At 41.6% G+C, this 23,179-nt stretch overlaps 1 protein-coding gene across 1 annotated transcript in view; it reads left to right on the forward strand.

Moving 5' to 3' along the window:
• MYO3A (myosin IIIA) overlaps nt 1-23,179 on the forward strand; it is a 173,227-nt gene that overhangs the window by 51,785 nt on the left and 98,263 nt on the right. The window contains exons 9-13 of the mRNA XM_069732227.1: nt 6,849-6,948; nt 11,098-11,214; nt 12,507-12,611; nt 18,163-18,246; nt 22,231-22,433. Of these exons, the coding sequence (XP_069588328.1) occupies nt 6,849-6,948; nt 11,098-11,214; nt 12,507-12,611; nt 18,163-18,246; nt 22,231-22,433 (609 nt within the window). The remainder of the gene's footprint in view (nt 1-6,848; nt 6,949-11,097; nt 11,215-12,506; nt 12,612-18,162; nt 18,247-22,230; nt 22,434-23,179) is intronic.

Here is a 23,179-nt window from a genome sequence, read left to right on the forward strand (position 1 = left end):
CTGGAGATAGATCTAGTTTTCTGAATTTTAGGAACAATTGCAAGTTGTTTCTTTCTTTGAAATCTCGCTCTTCTGGAGACCCTGCTCAGCAAGTCAAGATTGTTATATCTTTCCTGCGGGGTGACCCTCAGAATTGGGCATTTGCATTGGCACCAGGGGATCCTGCGTTGCTCAACGTGGATGCGTTTTTTCTGGCATTGGGTTTGCTCTATGAGGAACCTAACCTAGAGATTCAGGCTGAAAAAGCTTTATTGGCTCTCTCTCAGGGGCAAGATGAAGCAGAAATATATTGTCAGAAATTTCGGAAATGGTCGGTGCTTACTCAGTGGAATGAGTGCGCCCTGGCTGCAAGATTCAGAGATGGCCTTTCTGAGGCCATTAAAGATGTCATGGTGGGGTTCCCTGCGCCTACAGGTCTGAATGAGTCTATGACTATGGCTATTCAGATTGATCGGCGTTTACGGGAGCGCAAACCTGTGCACCATTTGGCGGTGTCTTCTGAACAGGCACCTGAGACAATGCAATGTGATAGAATTCAGTCCAGAAGTGAACGGCAAAACTATAGGCGGAAAAATGGGTTGTGTTTTTATTGTGGTGATTCAGCTCATGTTATATCAGCATGCTCTAAACGCACAAAAAAGGTTGATAAGTCTGTTGCCATTAGTACTTTACAGTCTAAGTTCATTCTGTCTGTGACTCTGATTTGTTCATTATCAGCCATTTCCGTCGATGCCTATGTGGATTCAGGCGCTGCCCTGAGTCTTATGGATTGGTCATTTGCCAACCGCTGTGGGTTTAGTCTGGAGCCTCTGGAAGTCCCTATTCCTTTGAAAGGAATTGACTCTACACCTTTGGCTATGATTCATAAACCTCAGTACTGGACACAAGTGACCATGCGTATGACTCCCGTTCATCAGGAGGTGATTCGCTTCCTGGTACTGTATAATTTACATGATGTCTTAGTGCTTGGTCTGCCATGGTTACAAACTCATAACCCAGTCTTGGACTGGAAAACGATGTCTGTGTTAAGCTGGGGATGTCAGGGGGTTCATGATGATGCACCTCCAATTTCTATCGCTTCATCTACTCCTTCTGAGGTTCCTGTATTTTTGTCTGATTATCGGGATGTTTTTGAGGAGCCTAAGCTCAATTCGCTTCCTCCTCACAGGGATTGTGATTGTGCTATAGATTTGATTCCTGGCAGTAAATTTCCTAAAGGTCGTTTGTTCAATCTGTCAGTGCCAGAGCATACTGCTATGCGGGATTATGTTAAGGAGTCCTTGGAAAAGGGACATATCCGTCCATCTTCGTCCCCTTTGGGAGCAGGTTTTTTTTTTGTGGCCAAAAAAGATGGTTCCTTGAGGCCTTGTATAGATTACCGTCTTTTGAATAAGATTACAGTTAAACATCAGTATCCTTTGCCATTGTTGACTGATTTGTTCGCTCGCATTAAGGGGGCCAAATGGTTCACTAAGATTGATCTTCGGGGTGCGTATAATCTTGTGCGGATAAAGCAGGGTGATGAGTGGAAAACCGCATTTAATACGCCTGAGGGCCATTTTGAGTATTTGGTGATGCCTTTTGGACTTTCTAATGCTCCTTCTGTCTTCCAGTCCTTTATGCACGATATTTTCCGTGAATATCTGGATAAATTTATGATTGTGTGTTTGGATGATGTTTTGGTTTTTTCGGATGACTGGGAGTCCCATGTTCAGCAGGTCAGGAAGGTGTTTCAGGTCCTGCGGGCCAATTCTTTGTTTGTAAAAGGTTCAAAGTGTCTCTTTGGAGTCCAGAAGATTTCTTTTTTGGGGTATATTTTTTCCCCTTCTACTATTGAGATGGATCCCGTCAAGGTTCAGGCTATTTGTCTGGACGCAGCCTACATCTCTTAAGAGTCTACAGAAGTTCTTGGGCTTTGCTAATTTTTATCGTCGTTTCATAACTAATTTTTCTAGTGTTGTTAAGCCTTTGACGGATTTGACTAAGAAGGGTGCTGATGTTGCTGATTGGTCTCCTGCGGCTGTGGAGGCCTTTCAGGAACTTAAGCGCCGGTTTTCTTCTGCTCCTGTGTTGCGTCAGCCAGATGTTTCGCTTCCTTTTCAGGTTGAGGTCGATGCTTCCGAGATTGGAGCGGGGGCGGTTTTGTCACAGAGAAGCTCCGATTGCTCAGTGATGAAGCCATGTGCATTCTTTTCTAGAAAGTTTTTGCCCACTGAGCGGAATTATGATGGGAGCTTTTGGCCATGAAGTGGGCATTTGAGGAGTGGCGTCATTGGCTTGAGGGTGCTAGACATCGTGTGGTGGTCTTGACTGATCACAAAAATCTGATTTACCTTGAGTCTGCCAAGCGTCTGAATCCTAGACAGGCTCGTTGGTCACTGTTTTTCTCCCGTTTCGATTTTGTGGTTTCATACCTGCCAGGTTCAAAGAATGTGAAGGCGGATGCTCTTTCTAGGAGTTTTGTGCCTGACTCCCCTGGAAATTCTGAGCCTACTGGTATCCTTAGGGATGGGGTGATTTTGTCGGCTGTCTCCCCAGACTTGCGACGTGCTTTGCAGGAGTTTCAGGCGGATAAACCTGATCGTTGTCTGCCTCAAAGACTGTTTGTTCCGGATAATTGGACCAGTAGAGTCATCTCCGAGGTCCATTCTTCTGCGTTGGCAGGTCATCCTGGAATATTTGGTACTAGAGACTTGGTGGCCAGGTCTTTTTGGTGGCCTTCATTGTCGAGGGATGTGCGTTCTTTTGTGCAGTCTTGTGAAGTTTGCGCTCGGGCTAAGCCTTGCTGTTCTCGGGCCAGTGGATTGTTGTCACCTTTGCCTATTCCGAAGAGGCCTTGGAAGCACATTTCCATGGACTTTATTTCGGATCTCCCTATCTCTCAAAAAATGTCCGTCATCTGGGTTGTGTGTGACCGCTTTTCTAAGATGGTTCATCTGGTACCCTTGCCTAAGTTGCCTTCCTCCTCTGAGTTGGTCCCTCTGTTTTTTCAGAACGTGGTTCGTTTGCATGGGATTCCGGAGAACATCGTTTCTGACAGGGGATCCCAGTTTGTGTCTAGATTTTGGCGGACGTTCTGTGCTAAGATGGGCATTGATTTGTCCTTTTCGTCTGCATTCCATCCTCAGACGAATGGCCAGACGGAACGAACTAATCAGACCTTGGAAACTTATTTAAGGTGTTTTGTTTCTGCTGATCAAGATGACTGGGTTACCTTTTTGCCGCTTGCCGAATTTGCCCTTAATAATCGGGCTAGTTCTGCTACCTTGGTTTCTCCTTTCTTTTGTAATTCGGGGTTTCATCCTCGTTTTTCCTCTGGTCAGGTGGAGCCTTCTGATTGTCCTGGAGTGGACATGGTGGTGGATAGGTTGCATCAGATTTGGAGTCATGTGGTGGACAATTTGAAGTTGTCCCAGGAGAGGGCTCTGCAGTTTGCTAATCGCCGTCGCCGCGTGGGTCCTCGACTTCGTGTTGGGGACTTGGTGTGGTTGTCTTCTCGTTTTGTTCCTATGAAGGTCTCTTCTCCTAAGTTCAAGCCTCGGTTCATCGGTCCCTATAGGATCTTGGAAATTCTTAACCCTGTGTCGTTTCGTTTGGATCTCCCGGCATCGTTTGCTATTCATAATGTGTTCCATCGGTCGTTGTTGCGGAAGTATGAGGTACCTGTTGTTCCTTCACTTGAGCCTCCTGCTCCGGTGCTGGTGGAGGGAGAATTGGAGTATGTTGTGGAGAAGATCTTGGATTCTCGTGTTTCCAGACGGAAACTCCAATATTTGGTCAAGTGGAAGGGTTATGGTCAGGAGGATAATTCTTCGGTGGTTGCCTCTGATGTTCATGCTGCTGATTTGGTCCGTGCATTTCATAGGGCTCATCCTGGTCGCCCTGGTGGTTCTCGTGAGGGTTCGGTGGCCCCTCCTCAAGGGGGGTGTACTGTTGTGGATTCTGTTTTTGGGCTCCCTCTGGTGGTTACAGATGGTACTGGGTGACTTGTGTTCTCTGCGGTCTCTGGTGTCCACTTGTTCTATCAGGATATGGGAGTTTCCTATTTAACCTGGCTTTCTTGTCATTTCCTCACCGGCTATCAATGTAATCAGTGTGTCTTGTTACCTCTGCTTCCCGCTTCTGTATTCTTCTGGACAAGCTAAGTTTTTGATTTTCCTGTTCCACGTTTTGCTTAATTTTTGTCTTAATCCAGCTTGCAGATATGTGATTCCTTTTTGCTGGTTGCTCTAGTGGGCTGATATTACTCCTCATGTTCCATGAGTTGGAACATGAGTTCAAGTAATTTCAGGATGGTTTTTTGTAGGGTTTTTCGCTGACCGCGCAGTTCACTTTTGTATCCTCTGCTATCTAGCTTTAGCGGGCCTCATTTTGCTGAATCTGTTTTCATAACTACGTATGTGCTTTCCTCTTATTTCACCGTCATTACATGTGGGGGGCTGCTATTTCTGTGGGGTGTTTCTCTGGAGGCAAGAGAGGTCTGTGTTTCTTCTAATAGGGAAAGTCAGTTCTTCGGCTGGCGCGAGACGTCTAGAATCATCGTAGGCACGTTCCCCGGCTACAGCTAGTTGTGTGTTGAGGTTCAGGATCGCGGTCAGCTCACTTTCCATCACCCTAGAGCTTGTTTTGTTTTTTGTGCTTGTCCTTTTGTGATCCCCTGCCATTGGGATCATGACACAGAACGTGTTCAGTAAACGTGACTGAACTACGTGGCACTGTGACTGACAGAACGTGTTCAGTAAACGTGACTGAACTACGTGGCACTGTGACTGACAGAACGTGTTCAGTAAACGTGACTGAACTATGTGTCACTGTGACTGACAGAACGTGTTCAGTAAATGTGACTGAACTATGTGGCACTGTGACTGACAGAACGTGTTCAGTAAACGTGACTAAACTATGTGTCACTGTGACTGACAGAACTTGTTCAGTAAACGTGACTGAACTACATGGCACTGTGACTGACAGAACTTGTTCAGTAAACGTGACTTTACTACGGCCGGACTGCGCCTGTGGCTGATTGGTCGCGGGTGGCCAATAAGCGACGCGTGATTTCCATTACAGACAGACAGAATTAGACGATTATATAGTAGATTAGTAGAGATAAGAGAGAAACTGCAAAGTTTGGGTCTCCCTTGATTTCTATGTGGTTCAGGTTTGGTTACAGTTCCTGCACCCGGACTGAACTTTGGACTAAGGTTCGGACAAACTCGAGCTTATACAGGTCCACTCATCCCTAACTATTAGCACTTATTTTTTGCACAAATTTATTATTTAAAGGGATAATTTTATTAATCATAATAATGGTATGACTGTATAGATCCAAATGCAACACTAAAAATGATACCTGACTTGTAGTAATACCATTTGCCAGTCCTGGGAAATTAAGCTTTAAAGCCATAAGTAAATTAGCTTGAAAGGGCTTTGGGGGCGTGCTGATCTACTTTGCATGGACACGCCCCTACTTCACTTTCAGGCTAATTTGTAAGTGGATTTAAAGGTTGATAACTCAGCGCTAGCTCATAGAATTACTACAAGAATGGTATCATTTCTACTCATGTACTTGGACCTATACAGGCGTAACACTAGTGTGATTAGAAAAAATGTTCTGACAGGTTCCTTTTAAAGAGATCATGTCAGTTCCCATGTCTATTTTAGTACATAGATTATTTTAAATTAAATAATTAAATAAAATGACAATTCTAAACATCTTTGCGCAGAACACATTGTTTTTCCTCCTGCAAATATAAAAACAAATTGACAACTTGGTGTCACCATTTCCTTCATAGAGTGTGTAACTAGAATCTCTTATTAAATGGAATCTGTCACCAGGTTTTTACCACCTAATCTGAGAGCAGCATATTGTAGAGACAGAGAATTTGATTCCAGTGATGTGTTACTTACTAGTCTGCTTGCTCTAGTTTTGATAAAATCACTGTTTTATTATCAGGAGATTATCACTATAGGACAAGTAAACCTGCTGCCATGTAGTCCTCCATCTTCTTGAGTTCTGTATATCTCAGTCCCCACAACTGATTAGAACCTTTCTGCCTATGCACAGTGCACACAGGAAGCGGCCAATCAGTGGTGTGGGCGGGGTTATACAGAGCTCAGCATTGAGAGAACTGCTAGATCTACAGCAGAGAAAACAACAATTTTATCAAAACTACAGCAATCATCCCAGTAAGTGATACTTCACTGGAATCAGAGTCTCTGTCCCTACATCATACTTCTTCCAGATTACATAGCAAAAAGCCTGGTGACAGATTTCCTTTACCAATGATTAGAAAATATCAGGCTGGGTTCACATGCTGTGTTGATAATAGAGAAAAACATGAACCGCACGATACATTTTCGAAAGCCACAATCACAAAAATCACAAATAAAATTAAAAAAAGGTCACACAAAAAAATGCAATTATTATTTCCAAAGATGCTGTATGTGAAATCACTCCAGAAGTGAATGTCTCGCCAATGTAATAGTTCCGGTCACAATTAGACATTTCTTTTTTTTTCTAGGGGAATTTGTATTTATTCAAAGTACATATTCGGTCACCATGACTCTCCTGACAAACAGTAGCGTATGTTCTGCTAGGTATAACATTTGCCTGCAGATGAGGCTTTTTAACATTGAACCAGATATTTACGGCTCTCATTCGAACCAGAAAACAACTCAACAGAAGCTACGATCCTTCATGTATTTCACAGTAGTGCACACTGTAAGGCAAACAATCTCAACCTTCTAAGATCGTGGTCAAAAGTTCTGGTGTATCTGTTCGAATTTTAAAGATTTTATTTTTTATTATTTGGAGACCATCTGGAGGATAATACTTGGGTTTTGGTGTCTAGGCATGAGAGGATTCATACGAAGAAAGGCATCTTCAGAGAGTCTATGACATCCAACCTGAATGATGTGGATGACTTGGCAACCTTAGAGGTCCTGGATGAGGTATGGTTTGGAGCATTTTGAAGTATAAAATGTAAATTTTTGCTATTATTATTATTAGTTAGTCCAAGACTAAGATGGACCAGATGACCCAGGAGGTCCCTTCCAACTCTACCACTCTATGATTCTATGATTCTCATGCACCACTGGTGGCTCCGTGATGACTTCGTTAGACCCCCTACAACAGAGGTGTCAAACTGCATTCCTCGAGGGATGCATACAGGTCATGATTTCAGGATTTCCTTGTATTGCACAGGTGATAATTTAATCACCTGCACAGAATGATTCCAGAACCTTGTCCAATGCTAAGGAAATCCTGAAAACATGACCTGTATGAAGCCCTCGAGGAATGCAGTTTGACACCTCTGCCCTACAAGGTCCCAAGCCTTAGAAAATCCAAGATTCCGAGACACCAGAGAAAATAGAGATAAACTTACAGCCATTTTTTAAAATTGTACTTCTGGCTTGAAAAAGGCCCTTTTGGGCCGAAACATTGCTTCACTCGTCTACCTCAGTTGTATTTCACCAATTGGAATAAAGGTTATGTTTTATCCCTATTTTCTCTGGTGCCAAATAATCTTGGATTTTCGATTATTAGAAGTAGTAATAGTCTTTTGTAATTGACTTATCCCAGGCAGTAATGGTATATTGTTAGGATATGCCTCCGATATCTCATTGGCGCCAATCACTACAAGTGACACATACGTCTGGATGTCCACATGGATTGCCGCCATAGTCAATATCCAAAGGTGTGCCACCAATATCCGACATGTAATAAATCCTTTAAGAGCTATCAAATGTAATTCAGCTACTGAAAGCCACATGAATGATGGTCCTCCGAAATGTCCAGTCTTTGGTTTGAGGCATCAAAATGGCCAATTCATCATTTCTACTCCATGACCGCATCTACCATGGATGAAAGTCTTCTACTCTGAGCAGAAACCAAATGGTTTTCCCATTGAAAACATTTCTTTCGAATTAGGTGCCCATATATTGAATGTTTCGGACATGTTTAGCATTGATTGTGGACATCTCATCATCAGATATCCTGAGGATGCACCAACAAAATCTCAGGTTTTCCATTGATAACCATGACTTTTCAGCAATGCTCATCGACTCTGACGTGTTTTTTAGATGGAATGAATGGAGACGTAACTATTTTTGGAGAAAAACTGACCCCACCATTAGCGCTAGTGTGAACAGAATCCTACATGAACAAATGTTTAGTTTAAACTAACATATGAGGTTCCGCTCAAACTTCCTTTAAAGTCCCTGTTGAGGGTCTCCATTGGCAATTTCAACAGGTTTGACAACAACATGAAGCACTAACAAATTATTGGAATTGCATTACTGCTCTAGAGAATGGGTAAAATAAATTTTCTGTGTTGGGCACACATGAAGTAGTTAATTTATGCACTAAGTATCTTCATTTTAATTTTTTTCTATAGCAGTAAAGCAATTCCAATTTTTCATGCAATAGCGTTATAGAGGGCAGCTTTTATTTTTTAGATACGTGTGGAAGCGGCATTTTCACCTTGCGCCTGTTCACACCTCATCTTCTGTTTGGAAGTGACGGTCAGACTTTGATATTTGTAATCAGTATTTTTGATCACAGCGTCATCAAGGTTTCATCAGAATGTCATCAATTGTTCTTTCATGAGAAAGGAAAAATGTTTCTCCATCTTCTCCTATCTATCAGTCAATGAAAAACGGGAGTCACACTGATGGCATCTGAGTGCTGTAGGATATTTTTCACGTCCCTATAGACCTTCATTGCCGAGTTCAATGGGACACTTGGATCAACATTGGACATCTCTCCAATCCGCAAAAAAATCAGAGATATGTGAAGAGCTCCATAGACTATCGTAGATACGAGAGCTATCCGGGACAACACAAATAGCACTCGTAAGCAAAAAACTGACATGTGAATGAGCGTTAAGTCTAATATTTTACTATAAAAAAAAAGTTTTTATGATATCACAGGAGACCAAGCCAAAAAACAGACTACTACATCTGTAAGGGCGTCTGAAAACCGAGCGTATGAAAAATTGTCATAGTTTTATCCAGAAAACTTGGACAATTTTATTCTAATTTTCATCCGATTTTCATCCATGTGCCGACCGTGTTTCCGTTTTTTTTTTTTTTGCATCCATGGGACATCGGTCTGTGATCTGTTTCCATACAACTACATTAAAACACATACATGACCAAATACAATTTATTAGGTTTGTTGAAAGAATGTATCCTGGAAAAGAAGGGGAATAACGGGAACGCCATTTAAGCGTATTATATAAGGTCATAAGAACAAAGATGGGGATAAGAGTGATTTTGCTCACCTTTGGGAGTTGCGCATACAGACACAACTCTGGAAAGGATATGGCTTTAATAAGGATTAGTGATGAGCGAGTGTACTCGTTGCTCGGGTTTTCCAGATCACGCTCGGGTGACATCCGAGTATTTATGACTGCTCGGAGATTTAGTTTTCATCTCGGCAGCTAAATGATTTACAGCTACTAGCCTGCTTGATTACATGTGGGGATTCCCTAGCAACCAGGCAACCCCCACATGTACTCAGCCTAGCTAGTAGCTGTAAATTATTCAGCTTTGGCCATGAACACTAAATCTCTGAACACTAACAAATACTTGGAGACCACCTGAGTGTGCTCGGGAAAATCCGAGCAGCAACGAATATACTCGCTCATCACTAATAAGGATCCTCGATGGTGGTCTGTAGTGATGAGCGAGTGTACCCGTTGCTCGGGTTTTCCCGAGCACGCTCGTGTGGTCTCCGAGTATTTGTAACTGCTCGGAGATTTTGTTTTCATCGTGGCAGCTGAATGATTTACAGCTACTAGCCAGGCTGAGTACATGTGGGGGTTGCCTGGTTGCTAGGTAATCCCCACATGTAATCAAGCTGACTAGTAGCTGTAAATCATTCAGCTTCCGCGATGAAAACTAAATCTCCGAGCAGTTACAAATATTCAGAGATCACCTGAGAGTGCTCAGGAAAACCCGAGCAACGAGTATACTCGCTCATCACTAGTGGTCTGTTGCCAGTGTAGTTGTGGTGGACAATTCCTAGGTAAGGTACCCACTAGTGATGAACGAATGTACTCGTGGCTCGGGTTTTCCAGAGCACGCTCGGGTGGTCTTCAAGTATTTATGACTGCTCGGAGATTAAGTTTTCATCGCGGTAGCTGAATGATTTACAGCTATTAGCCAGCTTGATCACATGGTGGGATTCCCTAGCAACCAGGCATCCCCCACATGTACTCATGCTGGCTAGTAGCTGTAAATCATTCAGCTGCCGCAATGAAAACTAAATCTCCGAACACTAACAAATACTCAGAGATCACCCGAGCGTGCTCAGGAAAACCCGAGCAACGTGTATACTCGCTCATCACTAGTACCGACGTATAAAATACCCAAGCTATAAAGCGATTCCACTTGGAAAAAAACGAGGATCCAAAAATGTAGATAAACTGTATCATAAATTTATTAAAACTGTTTTTAAAAATTCTAACAATTCTTGCTAGAAATAAAATAAATAAATAAATAAATAAATAAAAGCCGAAACGCGTTGTGTTTAGGTCCTGTAATTTTTATTTAAGTTCTAGCAACAATTTCTTAGGATTTTTAAAAACAGTTTTAATAAATTTACGATCCAGTTTATCCACGTTTTTTCCAAGTGCGAGTGCCTTATAGCTTGGGTATTTTTTCACTCTATTTCTAGTTTATTAGGATTATAGTAGAAAACTATCCGTAAAAATCAGATTCCGCTCTCATGTTCTGGGCGGAATTACATTTTTCTTCTTGCAGCCATAGACTTAACTATGAATTTCATCTGATACTCGAATGTAAGTAATGCACGCAGAGAAGAAAAAAAGTCATTAATCTGAACAGCTGAAAATCAGAAAGCACACGTCCGATTTATACACACGCCTGCACGAGCCCTAAAATGTAATTGTCCAGTATTAATGATGAGTTATCGCCATCATTACAGAGAAGTACACAATCCTGCTAAAAGGGGAAAAAAAACAACAAAAAACCACTCGTTTGCACTTAGGATGACTAGATCCCAGTGTTACCTTTCAATATTGGTGTAATAGTAGAACTTGCCTGTTACCTGCCTTTCTCCATTGCTTGTTACAGAACACTGTGACTGACCAGCTTCAGAAACGATACAACAGGGATCAGATTTACACCTATGTAGGGGATATTCTCATTGCGGTCAACCCGTTCCGAAGTTTGGACCTCTACTCATCACAGGTCTGATTCATTTAAAGATTTCCTTGTAAATGTAGCACTCGGTCATAGTATTCAATATATTAACTTTATTTTTCGCTAAAAATATTTTGGCCATGATAAAATCGGCATATTTGTAGCTTTTTCTGGTGTTGCATAGCGTCACAAGGCGCCATGTCTGGTGGCTCCTCCTCCTCCGGTTATCCTCCATTCTGTCATTCCCGCGCTTCCTGTTAACCTTCCAGATTTAAGTTTCCAAGAAGATGACACAAAATGGTAAGAAATTGGATGACTATTTATGAAGCTGCTCTATTTTTTCATTTCAGATGGGTTGTAACTAGTGATGAGCGAATGTGCTCGGATAAGGTGTTATCTGAGCATGCTCGGGTGCTAACCGAGCGTCTTCAACGTTCTCAAAAAATAGGTTCGAGTCCCCGCAGCTGCATGTCTCGTGGCTGTTGGTTAGTCAATCACTGCATGTGTTGCGACTGTCGAACAGCCGTGAGACATGCAGGTGCGGGGTACTCTAAAATATTTTTCGTGCACCCTGAAATCTCAGCATGCTCAGATAACACCTTATCAGTTGCAAAAGTGTATTTAGCCTTATTCATCGCGCTATGAAGTTTTTCAGGGAGTCTGTCAGCACAAAATGACTGTTCAAACCAAGCACAGGCGATCGTTGCTCCCTTGGCGTGGTGAGCAGTTGAGTGCACCTTCCCGCCTACTTCAAGAAAGAAGTGGGCAGAGATAAATGGAAAGGTGCGCTGAAATATTTAGCCACGCCAAGGGTGCACTGATCATCCGTGCTTGGTTTGAACAGCCATTTTGTGCTGACAAACTCATTAGTGAGATAAATTGGCCATAAAAGGTTTCTTCACCGGCATCACTTCTTGCATCACCTCTTCATCCACTACTAAGTCTCATTGGATCCTTGTCAGTATGTTTAGTAGTATTTTTTAATTTTTTGTATATAATATGTGAGAAAGCTAATTTTATTCATGCAAAAAATGGCAGATCTTCTACTGCAGATTATTCTTAAAGGTGACTAAACCTAAAGAGATTTTCTTCAAAAGTTTAAAAAAATAAAAGAGATGGTCACCCTCCCAATTCCCCAATCTCCCTCCTACCAGGTCCCCAGTACCTGGTCTCCTCTGGGTTCCAATGCATGGTCATCCTTCCAATTATAGGCTGAGGCTGATCACCAGCCTGGAATAACGAATAGAGAAAACTCTTCTGTATCTATTTTACACCGGACCCATTCTGCTGTGGATTTGCTATCGCTTTGCATTATACCAATGTCCATTCTGTTTTTACAGCATTCAGAAACATACACAGGCACAAAAAGGACATCAAACCCTCCACATATCTTTGCTGTGGCCGACATAGCTTACCAGTCTATGGTTACATATAGTTCTGATCAGGTAATTCCTTTTTTCTATAAAATAGTCATCCACTGTTGTGTCCATATTTCATCATTAGTTATTGCATGCTGGTCCTAAGGCTGCCGTCATACTAGCAGTATTTGGTCAGTATTTTACATCAGTATTTCTCAGCCAAAACCAGGAGTGGAACAATTAGAGGAAAAGTATAATAGAAACATATGCACCACTTCTGCATTTATCACCCACTCCTGGTTTTGGCTGAGAAATACTGATGTAAAATACTGACCAAATACTGCTAGTGTGACGGCAGCCTAACTCTGATCACCGAGACTCGTGTGCACTGACAATGTACAAATTGCAATTTCCAACATCAGCAGCATAGGCACTCCATATGCCTCCCCATGATACCACCCATTTTTAGTCTTAGTTTATGAAGAGGTAGCTTTGCAGCAAAGATCCATATGCGCACCCATTTTGGTGGTCGGTTTTGCCTTCCTGGACATGAGGGCCTGGTGATTGTTTCCCTCTCTAGGACTCTGTCATGTCCTTTCCCCAAAATGCGCATCCTCTTGCTTGCTACTGTAATATTGTAGTTCCATTTAAGAAAGGAGTCCTATATTAGTTCTTAGATAAATGTTTTATTCTTGGGGGAATAGTTACAAATTTCCTTTTTATTGGAAAAGTCCAGTTGGCACGCTAATTACACCGTGTTCCAAATTATTATGCAAATTATATTTTTCTCGGATTTTCCTAAATGGTCGGTGCAAATGACAGTCAGTCTAATAAAAGTCATCACCCGTTAGATTATACATCGAATTTTATTTAAGAAACCTCCCAATGATAACCGTAAAATCTCCAAAATGAATAAAAACTCATGCATTGTTCCAAATTATTAGGCGCAGTAGAATTTCTATACATTTGATGTTTTAAAGAACTGAAAATGCTCTTTTGTTGAATTTGCAGCATTAGGAGGTCACATTCCCTGAACAAAACAGCTATTTAACTCCAAAACCTCCTAACAGGCCAAGTTACATGTTAGCATAGGACCCCTTCTTTGATATCACCTTCACAATTCTTGCATCCATTGAACTTGTGAGTTTTTGGAGAGTTTCTGCTTGTATTTCTTTGCATGAAGTCAGAATCGCCTCCCAGAGCTGCTGTTTTGATGTGAACTGCCTCCCACCCTCATAGATCTTTTGCTTGATGATACTTCAAAGGTTCTCTATAGGGTTGAGGTCAGGGGAAGATGGTGGCCGCACCATGAGTTTATCTCCTTTTATGCCCATAGCAGCATGAGATGGTGCATTATTGTCATGCATGAAGATGTTTTTGCTCCTGAAGGCACATTTCTGCTTTTTATACCATGGAAGAAAGTTGTCAGTCAGAAACTCTATTTACTTTGCAGAGGTCATTTTCACACCTTCAGGAACCTTAAAGGGTCCTACCAGCTGTTTCCCCATGATTTCGGCCCAAAACATGACTCCTCCACCTCCTTGCTGACGTCGCAGCCTTGTTGGGACATGGTGGCTATCCACCAACCATCCACTACTCCATCCATCTGGACCATCCAGGGTTGCACGACACTCATCAGTAAACAAGACTGTTTGGAAATTAGTCTTCATGTATGTCTGGGCCCACTGCAACTGTTTCTGCTTGTGAACACTGTTTGAGGGTGGCTGAATAGTAGGTTTATGCACCACAGCAAGCCTTTGAAGGATCCTACACTTTGAGGTTTCAGGGACTCCAGAGGTGCCAGCAGATTCAAATAACTAATAGATACCGCGCTTGAGGATACCTGAACAGGGAGAGGACTGGACAGGAAATTAGATGGGGAATTCAAGAAACAGATAGGCTCAAGAAAACCCAAGTATATTCCATGTGGTATAATGCCACTGCAGCCAGTAAAGTAAAAAGGGCAGCACACTGAAGCGCCAAAACATGCAAACTTGAAAACACGAAATTTGAACTGCATCACTGCACTAGAAATATGAAAAATGAGAGCTTTTAGCGCATAAAAATGGCCATATTTATGTGTACCTCGTAGCCACTTTACGGCATCTCTCTTATACGAGGTCCTACGCTTGACCTACCTCACCGAGAATAAACGTCTCCATCTGAATGGGTACATGTGAAACCTCTTCTTGGACTCAAATTCTCTCTTTCTGTGGAGGGGTATTGGACCTACTATAATTAAAACACCTGTGGCTAGGAGGCGGGGAGTGCACGATCAGAAGGCTAAAGAATACATTTCAAAAACCTGACCTGCACATCCAAACATAGACTGAGTGTGAACAGGTGCTGAACCCAGAGTCGCCAACTCGTATATAGTTAAGTAAAAAGGGCAGCACACTGCAGCGCCAAAACATGCAAACTTAAAAACACGAAATTTGAACTGCATCACTGCACTAGAAATATGAAAAATGAGAGCTTTTAGTGCATAAAAATGGCCATATTTATGTGTACCTTGTAGCCACTTTACGGCATCTCTCTTATACGAGGTCCTACGCTTGACCTACCTCACCGAGAATAAACGTCTCCATCTGAATGGGTACATGTGAAACCTCTTCTTGGACTCAAATTCTCTCTTTCTGTGGAGGGGTATTGGACCTACTATAATTAAAACACCTGTGGCTAGGAGGCGGGGAGTGCACGATCAGAAGGCTAACATGTACCCATTCAGATGGAGACGTTTATTCTCGGTGAGGTAGGTCAAGCGTAGGACCTCGTATAAGAGAGATGCCGTAAAGTGGCTACGAGGTACACATAAATATGGCCATTTTTATGCGCTAAAAGCTCTCATTTTTCATATTTCTAGTGCAGTGATGCAGTTCAAATTTCGTGTTTTCAAGTTTGCATGTTTTGGCGCTGCAGTGTGCTGCCCTTTTTACTTAACTATATACGAGTTGGCGACTCTGGGTTCAGCACCTGTTCACACTCAGTCTATGTTTGGATGTGCAGGTCAGGTTTTTGAAATGTATTCTTTAGCCTTCTGATCGTGCACTCCCCACCTCCTAGCCACAGGTGTTTTAATTATAGTAGGTCCAATACCCCTCCACAGAAAGAGAGAATTTGAGTCCAAGAAGAGGTTTCACATGTACCCATTCAGATGGAGACGTTTATTCTCGGTGAGGTAGGTCAAGCGTAGGACCTCGTATAAGAGAGATGCCGTAAAGTGGCTACGAGGTACACATAAATATGGCCATTTTTATGCGCTAAAAGCTCTCATTTTTCATATTTCTAGTGCAGTGATGCAGTTCAAATTTCGTGTTTTCAAGTTTGCATGTTTTGGCGCTGCAGTGTGCTGCCCTTTTTACTTAACTATATACGAGTTGGCGACTCTGGGTTCAGCACCTGTTCACACTCAGTCTATGTTTGGATGTGCAGGTCAGGTTTTTGAAACTGCAGCCAGTAACACACAATCAATTCAACCAAAACCCCTAAACTGACCACATATTGTGCTTAAATTCATAACAGGTGCCAATATCCATCAGCTTACCTCTATTATTGTGGACGTTGCTGAATATGGGCTAGTGCTGGACACCTGTTGATCTGCCTGGTGTATACACCCGGGGCTGCGGCGTTGTATGGATCAGGGTTCTGATGAAGAAGAGTGTTGCCTCTTTGAAACGCATTGGTTGTTTCATTCTCCATTTTTGAGCACTGTAGCGCTCCATACTGCATGTGACGTCACTGATAGGAGGAGCCTAGCGGCCATCTTTTTTGGTTCACGCGGTATCCAGGGAACGCTACCGGCCGGAGCTTCCCTAGACTAGCACTGCATTCTGTCACCTGATCCATACAATGCCGCAGCCCCGGGTGTATACACCAGGCAGATCAACAGGTGTCCAGCACTATCCCATATTCAGCAACGTCCACAATAATAGAGGTAAGCTGATGGGTATTGGCACCTGTTATGAATTTAAGCACACTATGTGGTCAGTTTAGGGGTTTTGGTTGGATTGATTGTGTGTTACTTGCTGCAGTGGCATTATACCACGTGGAATATACTTGGGTTTTCTTGAGCCTATCTGTTTCTTGAATTCCCCGTCTAATTTCCTGTCCAGTCCTCTCCCTGTTCAGGTATCCTCAAGCGCGGTATCTATTTGCTATAAGAATTGTACATTGACATACAGGGCGGCACTACCCTGGTTGATTCCAGTAGCTGAGGACTGTTATATGTAGGGTGAGCACCAGTGTGACTATTAATCATAGCTTCAAATAACTGTTTGCTGCTTTGTAATGGTATTTTGTCAGCTGCTCTCTTAATCCAATGAATTTGTCTGGCAGAAACGTTCCTCATTATGCCTTTATCTGCATGAACTCTGTCTGTGCTCTGTTTCAGTCACAAATCTCTTAAGTTTTTGTGAAATATCTAATGTTTTCATCCATTGACCAAGGCATTGCACTATTTGACGCTTTTCGGCAGCAGAGGGATCCTTTTTCCCATGTTACTTGAAAACTATGGCCTGCTTAATAATGTGGAACATTATTTTTAAGTAGTTTTCCATTAATTAGAATCACCTGGAAAACTAATTAACACATGTGTTTAAGTTTGATTTCAGTGATCCTTTGAGACCTGAGACACAATACCATCCATGAGTTTATTTCAAAAACAAAACAATTAAATCTTTATGACACTTAAATCCAATTTGCATAATAATTTGGAACACGGTGTAGTTGTAAAAATATATTAAGGTAATGATTAACGTAAATACTCTGACACGTGTATAAGCAACGTAAATGTCAAAATATCAAATACCTCATTTAGTGCCATAAATAGATTTCGATAGGCCCCGATGCAAAATTTGGGCCTGGCACCCTCACCTTGGTCCTTGTATCATTCTAGATCCTACAAATACATACATGTTTGCCACCATCCTGGCCCCTTCCTGTAATAATGGCCCCCATCATTGGCTCCTTCCTGTAATAATGTTTCCCATCCCGGCCCCTTCCTGTAATATTGTCCTCAATCCTGGGTCCCATCCAGTAAGATGTCCTCCATCCTGGGGCCCTTCCTGTAATAATGTCAGGATATCCTCTGCCCTTTCTTAGTATAATGTCCTCCACCTTATTATTCTACTTCCTGTTATAATGTCCTCCATTTTTGTCCCCTTCCTGCCATTCTTTTCCAACGCATTAAAAAAATTAAACAATTCTTCTTACCTTCCTCCACTGTCATGACGCATGACATCCTCTTCTATAAACGGAGAAGAGGCCAGCAACCGACTTCATGGTGCCAGCCACGGGCGTCACATGATGTCAACTGCCGGCCTTTGATTGGTGGCTGCATATATTGCAGTGCAGGGAGCTGGTGTGTCTCTGCACCGCAATACATTTCAGCTGAATTTGGACAGGAAGCAGCATCAATTCTTTTGCCCATGCGCATCCACCAACCTGGCAAAGGCTAATGTCAAAAATTGCCCATGTTTCAGTTATTTTTTGTTTTATTGGAAAAAAACTGATTATTTGTGATGGACATTATTTTTATTTACTAAAAGTTTTAGAAGCTAGTGCATCAATTGGTTTGTACTTAAAAAAAAAAACTAAACTAACGGTAATACAATCCTATATTTTAACTTTTTAATTTTAGTGCATTGTGATTTCTGGTGAGAGTGGTGCCGGAAAGACAGAAGGGGCTCATCTTCTAGTCCAGCAACTCACAGTCCTTGGAAAGGTGAAATCATATTTTATGTCTTCACATATAGTAGTTAATAACTGCTCAGTATGGAGCGCCCCCAAGGGTCTGGTCCATGGCCCTGGGCGTCAATTAAAGGGGAAATAAAGTTTATGGGAGATTGTTCATGACGCCACCTGTGGTACTCGGCAATAAAGGTTTTAGCCGACACTGCTTCAGAGTCCACTGGGGCTGTTGGTGATGCAGCAGAGTTGGTACAGCTCTACATAGGTAGAGCTAGATCCCAGGGCAACTGTGTGTATAAGTGATGAGATGATAGTGGTTGTGGTAGGCTGGGCAGGTGTTGTAGGACACAATAAGGACACAATAAGGTGCAGTTTCCACTTTTACTCACAGTTCTCCAGTCCACAAACGTCAGCCTGATGCTGTGTTCTCCAGGTTAGTGGTCCAGCAAACTCCCAGGTAAATTAGGATGCACCTTTCCAGGAATCCTTTCATATGCCTTTCTCTGGCCATCTCACTAAGCTAGCTTCCACTTCTCCTGCCCAGCACCTAACCCACAGTATCTCAAGCCAGCAGCCATGAACCTTGTTGGCGATGTTTTCTCAGTCCCCTGGATTCTATACGGCTGCCTTTTTGGCGATGTTTGGGTGGATGTGGCTGTGACTCTTGCAAAGCCACAGCCTCCGGTTCCTTAGCTGAACTTGAAGTATTGCACTAAGTTGGGGCCAGTCCCCTAACTGTGACCTGGTCCCTCCACGTCTGGACACAGGCCCCACGAGTTGCTTCTGCACCTCCCGTGCCCCTAGGACCCCTTCTGTACTCCCGGGAGCTTCCTTCAATCTCTCCCTTTCAATTCTCTCTTCTGCTCTGCTCTCTCACTCCTTCTCTTTTGGTCTCCTAGGACCAACTGCTCTGCCCACTGTTCTTCCTAATAAGCTCCTCCCCTACTCTACCTACCCCACCGACTCCCACCACCCATTCCTGTCCATCCTGGGATGAGGCCTTCCTCCCTAAGGGTATGCCCAGGTGCCCTGACTGAACTGGTGTGTGTTGGATGTGAGTGTTAGAGTCCTGGGTGCTCCTTACTTGCCTCAGAGTGGGATACCACACCTCTGGATCAGTTGCAGTACACTCTGTGGCGACTGGACCCCAGGGGTGCCACAAATACACAATCTCATCTACTTGTTTTGCATCTATTTCTGTACTTCACTACCGTAATTTTGAGCTATGGCTTTACAAGAGCCAGAGAAGGGCAGCAATAGATGTAAAAATTAGCAGGTGGGAAGGTGCACTTTTGGCCATGCTATGGGTGCACCAAGCACCTGTGCTTGGTTTGAACAGTTATTTTGTTCTGAAAGACTACCTTTAAAAATATTCACTATATCATTTGCATTTATTAGAGATGAGTGGATCGATCTGTTGCAAATTGACTTTCCGAAGCTGGCAAGTCCTGATGAATTTGTACAATTTGTTATTTGATTAATGAAAAAATAAAATATGAATCAACTGGAGAGCAGCCTTATGACATCAGATGTGGCGGTGCAGGCTTCCCCATAATGCCTTGCAGCTATTACATCATGTTGTCTAGTGCAGCTTATCAGAATGATCAATCACAGGGACTATAGATACAAGATACTCAAGAAAAGCAACAGCAACCACATGGTATGGATCTATGTACTGACTTTCTCTTATACTCAATAAACATTTGCTGCTATAGTAAAGGACTCCGGAACAATTTCGGACTAGTTGCTAATAGACCTGGACAAAAGGGGGAGGATGTGGAAACCACAAACAAAAATTGCGACTCAAAGTGTCCATAATAAATGCAAAATTTAATTTAGAATATCAAAAAATTAGAGACAAGTAAATGACAGTGACAAAAGGCATAGATTGCAGCCACTAAAAAACACCAACAGCTGTGCAAAGTGGAGCGCCCCAGCCTAAGTAATACCCAGGTACTTTATCTAATTTATACTAAAAAAAAGTCTTACACCAATCCATCACATACTATGTATCTATCTTGTTTATTCACCAATATACATTCTAGTATGGAAACACACGGTTACACTAATTAGAACCACTACTGTTGTTTACATGGGATAAGCCAGGGAGGATGTCGCGTTATAACTATCAAATAAAAAGTACCACATAATAAATGCTAGGATGTACATAAATACCTCAAGTGAGTGGCAGACGTATATACCCTAAGGCTGGCGCGTCACCCCGACGCGCGTTTCGGATGTCCTTCGTCCTTCCCTGATGAAATTTTGCATTTATTATAGACACTTTGAGTCACCATTTTTGTTTGTGGTAATCACAGGGACTATGCAAGATGACGGTAGGGAAATCAATGGCAATGTTTCGATTTTGCAGCATAGGGATAGGATGTCAGACTTTACCATTACATATATGGGATATAGATGCCCAAATCTGATTGTGATGTTCTACTGCAGTGCTGAAAAACATCAAAAATGAGAGTGGTAGGTGACTAATAAACAGATTCCAATAATAGGGAGGTGCTGGACCTGTAGAGTCTGTGTGACTGTGAATTGATTGATCTGTGCAGTAACAGCACATTAATAACACCATTTTTTTTTTATTCTTGATGCACTGCAAAAAAGGAAGGCAGATAAAACCCCATTTCCTAATTTTATGTTTGCATTAAATAGCTCAAAAGGGATGCAATACAATACTCAGAGACCTCAAAGTATTATATATGTTCTTTCTGGGTGATTAGAGGCTTGGCCATATTGAGATTCGCTGTGAATCAAATTTTTGTGGAAAATTTGGCAAAATTGGTGAATTTGAATCTTAAAAGACTCAATCATCTTTAGTACATATCTCTGGTCATTTTCTCAACCTTGTGTCTAAAAGAAAGAGTATAATTTACAGAATGTATTGTAAAATGTAATTAATCTTGATATTGTAAATCATTCCTTAAACACTTGTTCCCTTGGGGAACTTGGCAAACTTATTTGCGGAAAATCAACATAAACAAAGCTTTTCTTCACGCCTGAAATTTACCTAGTGGCTCTATGGGAATTTCCATTGCAAAACAGCCTTATTTAACTTTTACAAAATAAATTCTGTTTGTCTAGCTAATCTCTGCAAAGGAGAGCGATGGTATTTGTTCGGATTCATGGAAAGCGTAGCTCATTGTGAAAAGCTGGAATTCTGCAAAAAAAAACGTTTTTCATCACCGAACAGAATATAATTGGTCTTCTACTTAAAATGATATCATTAGTGTAAAATCTAAATGGTATAATTGCTGTAAGACAATTATCATAAAGGGAAATCAGTGCACTCGTTATGAAATAAAGAAGTTTTTTGTAGAAGGATACAAATTTTATCAAATTTAAAAAGAAAGAAAATCGTGTGGCTATCTGGTAAAGAGTTATAGCTCTTGTAAGAAGGGAAGGAAAAAACACAAAAAAAAAGCAAACGTGAAAAAAACATTAACTTGAATGAAAATATTATTTATAAAAATGATTTAGAAAATTGTAAAAACAATTCAAAATCATAATGCAATATCGCCAACAAATGATCTCATTCATATTATTAATATGATGTCATAAAATAACCAGCAAAATGTCAGACATAATTTGCCGACATCTTAGACAACAATATATATATGTGTATACAGTATATATACACTTACACTTTGTATATCCAGTATTAAAAAGGTGATTGCTATGATTTAAAGGAGCCATGAGATCAGGTTTTTGATAAATGATAAACGAGCCCTCATGTTATAAGTCATTGATTACATTTTTGTCTCCAATAATGCAGCCAAAATTCTTAATAATAACCTGGGAGTCAAATAACTGTATATTGTGTTATTAAGTTCCTGATTAATGGTAAAATTATTGTTTTTTCCAAGTTTTTCCGCCAGTTATAGAGGTCTGTCCTTAGATGAGATTTAGGGCTTCTGTTGTAAGATCCATCATTCATTACCAAATGTTCAAGAAGAAGAGTTTAAGAAACTAAGATCAAGTTGTAAGCAGGATTCCCTTTTTCTAGGCAAACAACAGAACCTTGCAGGAGAAGATTTTGCAGGTGAATAATCTGGTGGAAGCCTTTGGAAATGCTTGCACTATCATTAACGAAAATTCAAGTCGCTTTGGGAAATACTTAGAAATGAAATTCATCAACAATGGAACAGTTGTAGCAGCCCAGATCTCCGAATACCTCCTGGAAAAATCCAGAGTTGTCCACCAGGCGATGTACGTTGTTACAATGTTGATTCATTGATATCAATCAGTTAAGTTTCAAATTAAAGGTTTTAGTTTTTTTTTGGGGGGGGGACGATGGTGATTGGAAAAATGTAATAAAGGCAAGAATTGTGTTGAAATACCAAACTAGCCATTACTCACATATTCAAACCTCCCCTGATCAGTTGGTCCCTGCCAGTCACACCCATCACTCACATGACAGATGCAGCCAATCACTGGCTTCAGAGGTCACGTGCTGTACATGCAGGTGTCATCTCTGAGACCAGCAATTGGCTACAGTGATCACGTGAATGTTGGACATGATGACATCACTGCTGAACCAGCAGGGACCATCAAAGAGGTGGGGGTTGGAATAGGTGATTGGTGATTATATTATTATTTTGACATATTTACTATTAGTCTGTTAATTTCAATATCCGGGAGAAATATTTTTAAAAATCAACCACTAATTCTTAATATATTTATCAAAACATAGCATTAAACGTTTATCTATATTTTCTCTAATATATAAGTTACTACATATGTGCATCTCAACTTGATGTAGCATGAGTGTCAATACGCATCATTACGATTGTACAGAACAAGGTCATACATATCTACAAGCTTACCACCATACTTCTATACGTCTAACTGGCTCATAACAGCCAGACCCTGTAACAATCAAACACTCAGTGTAGACGTAACCTTGGATGGAGTCAAGCTGACAATATTCTGCCCATTGATCCCCCGGGCTGCTT

The sequence above is a fragment of the Ranitomeya imitator genome, chromosome 6, assembly GCF_032444005.1.
Source record: "Ranitomeya imitator isolate aRanImi1 chromosome 6, aRanImi1.pri, whole genome shotgun sequence".
Lineage (NCBI taxonomy): Eukaryota > Metazoa > Chordata > Amphibia > Anura > Dendrobatidae > Ranitomeya > Ranitomeya imitator.